This window comes from Mya arenaria, chromosome 5 (assembly GCF_026914265.1).
Source record: "Mya arenaria isolate MELC-2E11 chromosome 5, ASM2691426v1".
Taxonomy (NCBI): domain Eukaryota; kingdom Metazoa; phylum Mollusca; class Bivalvia; order Myida; family Myidae; genus Mya; species Mya arenaria.
The window spans coordinates 29045062-29049455 of record NC_069126.1 but is presented as its reverse complement, the minus strand read 5'-3'; the positions used below and the strand labels follow the sequence as shown (position 1 = coordinate 29049455).

General features: G+C 35.7%; 1 protein-coding gene across 1 annotated transcript; it reads right to left on the bottom strand.

Moving 5' to 3' along the window:
• Window positions 1-1350: 1350 nt before the first annotated feature.
• On the bottom strand, window positions 1351-4342 carry LOC128233458 (putative gamma-glutamylcyclotransferase CG2811). The gene is made up of 4 exons (XM_052947135.1): window positions 4130-4342; window positions 3290-3404; window positions 3016-3142; window positions 1351-1466 (listed from the first exon to the last, which is right to left on the bottom strand). Exons 1-4 carry the CDS (start codon window positions 4307-4309, stop codon window positions 1418-1420), a joined length of 471 nt encoding a protein of 156 aa, XP_052803095.1. The 5' UTR covers window positions 4310-4342; the 3' UTR covers window positions 1351-1417.
• Window positions 4343-4394: the final 52 nt, after the last annotated feature.

Genomic DNA, 4394 nt, shown 5'->3' with positions numbered 1-4394 from the left:
TATGTTTTTTGTCGAACATTTCCTTATTTACGCCAAATTCTTTCCATGGAACCTTTAGTTAAACCGTTTTTAATTTTTTTTAACATTTTGTTCATTTAGACTATGTTGTTGTATTTTATGCAATAACACGTCGTCACATGGTTTTGTTACACAATGTAGAAAAATGAATAATATCTGTTCAATGCCATTGCTAGTTTGCAGTTTCCCAACCCTCCCTAATCTTTTGCACCAGACCATGTTTTTGTCATGGACTTCATATGAGTAGTTTAAGGCTTTAACACAATTAGGTTACAAAACTCCATATCAACCTTAATTCAAATTAAGGCCCTTGATTGACTTTTTAGACATTTTTACCATAGTTGACAATTTTTTTTATTGTTTTTGACAGGCACATATTACATTACATTACATATATCATTACTATGCCTCCCTTCAAAGAAGAGGGGGTATATTGCTTTGCACATGTCGGTCGGTAGATCAGTCGATCCATCGGTAGACCAAAGCTTGTCTGAGCGATAACTGGACAATTCCTGGACGTGTGGTCATCAATCTTAACATCAAGTTTTAACACATGAAGGTTGGGCCAGACCACTAGATGACTGCTATTGATTTTGGGGGTCAAAGGTCACGGTCAGTGACCTTTAATGGTAAAAAATTGTCAAAGCTTTATATCTGAGTGATAACTCACCAATGCCTAGACCAATGGTCATCAAACTTGACATGGAGGCTGGGCCTGACCAGTAGATGACCCCTATTGATTTAAGAGATTATCAGGCCATAGGTCACAGTGACCTTTAATGATAAAAAGTTGTCCCGAGGGATAACTTGCCAGTGCCTGCACCCATGGCCCTCAAATTTGATTTGGAGCTTAGGCCTGACCAGAAGGTTACCTACATTGATTTTAGAGGTAATCAGGTCAAAGGTCAAGGTCACAGTGACCTTGAATGATAAAAGGTTGTCCGAGTGATAACTCGACAATGCCTGCACCCATGGCCCTCAAATTTGACTTGGTGGTTAGGCCTGACCAGTAGATGACCCCTATTGATTTTCGGGGTCATTGGGCCAAAGGTCAAGGTCACAGTGACCTTTAATGCAAAAGGGTTAACAATGCTTCTTGGAGTGATATATTCACAATGCCTGGAACTATGATCATCAAACTTGACATGGAGGCTGGGCATGACCAGTAGATGACCCCTATTGATTTTAGGAGTCATCTGGTCATAGTACAAAGTCACATTGACCTTAAATGCAAAAAGCTTGTTCAAGTGATAACATAAAAAAACAACATGTATGGTATTGGAACTCCAGAATATATGTATTTTATTTGAACATACACATGTAACCCGAAGAAGAACATTAAACAAAATTTATTGTAAAACAATTAAAATTCAGCTTCAATAAATTTGAATCACACTTGTCAACTTGTCTGCATGTCTGTTTGGTTTGCTGGGTGGTCAGGATTTTCACTGAAAGTAAAGCAGTGGGAAACATAAAGAAATTACAGAGGTTGCAAAAGATTATATGTATTATGTGTACTTGAACATGTATGTGTACTTGTATGTGTGTAAACTTGAATGGGTATGTGTACATGCATGTGGATGTGTACTTGTATGGGTATGTGTATGTGTAATTGTACATGTGTGTATACTTGTATGGGTATGTGTACTTGATAGGGTATGTGTACTTGTTTGGTTATGTGTTCTTGTGTGTGTATGTGTACTTGTACATGTTTGTGTACTAGAATGTGTATGTGTACTTGTGTGTATGTGTACCTGAACATGTATAGGTACTTTTGTGTGTATGTATACTTGTATGTGTGTAAACTTGAATGGGTATGTGTACATTTATGTGAATGTGTACTTGTATGGATATGTGTATGTATACTTGTATGTGTGTAAACTTGTACATGTATGTGTACTTGTATATGTTTGTGTACTTGAATGTGTGTGTACTTGTATGTCCATGTATGCTTGTACCTGTATGTGTACTTGTATGTGTGTGTACTTGTATGTGTGTGTACTTGTATATACATGTATGCTTGTACCTGTATGTGTACTTGTATGTGTGTGTATACTTGTGTGTACTTGTATGTCCATGTATTCTTGTACCTGTATGAGTACTTGTATGTGTAGTTACATGTGCATGTGGAAGTTGCAGTCAAGTTTAAAACTCAGTTGTAAAATTGTACTTGTACTTTCGCATGTATCAGTCTTAGCTTGTACAATGTACACATACCTGTATGACGTAGTTCACAAAAAGAAGTCTTGACTTACCCATACAAGTAGTGTTTCTCAACCTCGCCAATATTGCAAATAATTTAGAAGAATAAGAGCTACAAAAAACTAGATTTTCCAGTCATTTAGGACATCATGCAAACGGGGACTTGACCGCCCCGATAGCTAAGTGTTTGAGAGTCTGCTTTAGGTGTTGAAGATACCAGGGCTAATCTACAACCTTGTCATACCAAAATATGTTAAAATATTAGAGGGCATGAGATGGTGTTAAAACCCAGAAAAGATTTCTCTTGTATATTTGTACTTATAACCAGGCATGTCAAAGAACAAAGGGGTCTATTTGAAAAGAGCTTTGGTATTGCAACTGAATCCTGTGTCTTGATGTGACTGTAAATTGCTATCACACTCATGACATTTCAATACACTTTAAATCATGATTGTACAAGATGGGGTAAAGCCATAATGTATATAAATATGGATGCAGGCAGATCTTGAAATAAAAGACAAAACTGGAGGTAAGTCCAGTGGTAAAAACAGGGAACTGCATCAGTATTTAGTATCCCGTTTGACTTATGTTGAATACACAAATGGTGTACTCCCCGGGCTACCTGCAGAGGGCCATAAACTTTGCATGTAGGCTAAACATGTCTTACGTTTTCCCGCTTAATAATGTAGCCTTAGCAGCACTTCAAAAAAATATTTGGTAATATGAAAGATGAATTTATTTTCAGAAAAAATAAAGCATACAATTTTGTTAAAGAAAACGTTACACTTCACCCACCTGGTATCATATGGAAAACCATGGTCACCAAAACTGTCATAATTGTCCAAGCAAGGTTGCCCTAAAAGCTTTTCTGTCACTTTTGTGAAAAAATAAGTCCAGCATTTCAGCACATTTTTGGTTTTATCTGTAAATAGAGAATTTTAAACCACACAAATGCAAAAACTGATTATGATAGACTGAGTAGGACTTGGGAAGATATTTCAGAGGTATTAAATTTAAATTAACCGAACGTACAGGCTTTCAAATATCAATTGAGAAAATAAAGTCTTACTATCTTCCAAGAGAATGTCAATTTCCTTTCTGAAATAAAGCTCAGGACAATCTTCAAATTCATCCAATGCTGCTAAATCTTCGTAATTTACCGTATATACTTCTCCTTTTACATTCTGAAATGCAGCAAGTTTAATCAATTTGAGTTTAACATGATTATTATACACCTACTTCTAAGCTTGTATATAGCAAACCATTGAATAAAGACAAAACTTGCAGATGGGTTGGGGCGCAGGTGGAAGATACGTTTAAAGATACTCCTAAGGTGCCTTGCCTCCCCCCCCCCAAAAAAAAACAAAAACAAAAAAACCCCAACAAAACAACAACAAATAAAAACAACAACAACAAAAACAAACACACGATTTTCAAGACCAAAAATGATTTAAACTTGATCGGTAATCACAAAAACATTGATATCAACCATATTTGCATGAATTTTTGTTTCAGATTATTGTATTGTTACTTATAAGTAAGGATAGAAATAGAATAAATATTTATTTTTTTCTGTGTTTTTTTTTTGGTTGATATTAGGCCTTTGTGATCATGTTCCGGCAAACAATTTGGCCTTAGAATACTTCCTTTTCTTTAATTAGTATTACTATTATTATTATTAACATTTATTATTATTATTTATTATTACTATTATTTTATTATTATTATTATTTTCTCTTTTTTTTTGGGGGGGGGGGGCGTGGCAAATAGGGTTGGACCGTCCTGTCTACGTAACTGCCGCCTGTGGGATGGGGGAGACAGGTGTCTGTGTGTGCATGAGTAATAATACAACATAAAGTTGGTTATGTAACTCTGCTGCAGAAAGCCAAATATCACCTTTGCCACTTACATTGCCCGCTGAAATGGCATCAACCATCATTGGAAGGTTCCAATCGCCGATAACCAATGGGAATCTATCTCTGGTTTCCGCACTTCCTAAATATTTCGCACTTTGACATTTAGCCATATAATAGTTGTTTGGTTGGCCTTTCTTTAACGTACCATAAACAAATACATTATTTACATTCATGACAATAAATCTTAGCCAGTTAATTATACAATGTTTACAATAATCGTTAATGAACTTGAATATAAGGGGAATAACACTATTCAAA

Excerpts from the sequence above, each read along its gene's own strand:
- LOC128233458 (XM_052947135.1), bottom strand. The coding sequence starts at position 4,309 with ATGAATGTAAATAATGTATTTGTTTATGGTACGTTAAAGAAAGGCCAA. Across the intron at positions 3,405-4,129 it reads ATGCCATTTCAGCGGGCAAT|AATGTAAAAGGAGAAGTATA; the intron begins GTAAGTGGCAAA and ends GCTGCATTTCAG. Across the intron at positions 1,467-3,015 it reads GGTTTTCCATATGATACCAG|TGAAAATCCTGACCACCCAG; the intron begins GTGGGTGAAGTG and ends CTTTACTTTCAG.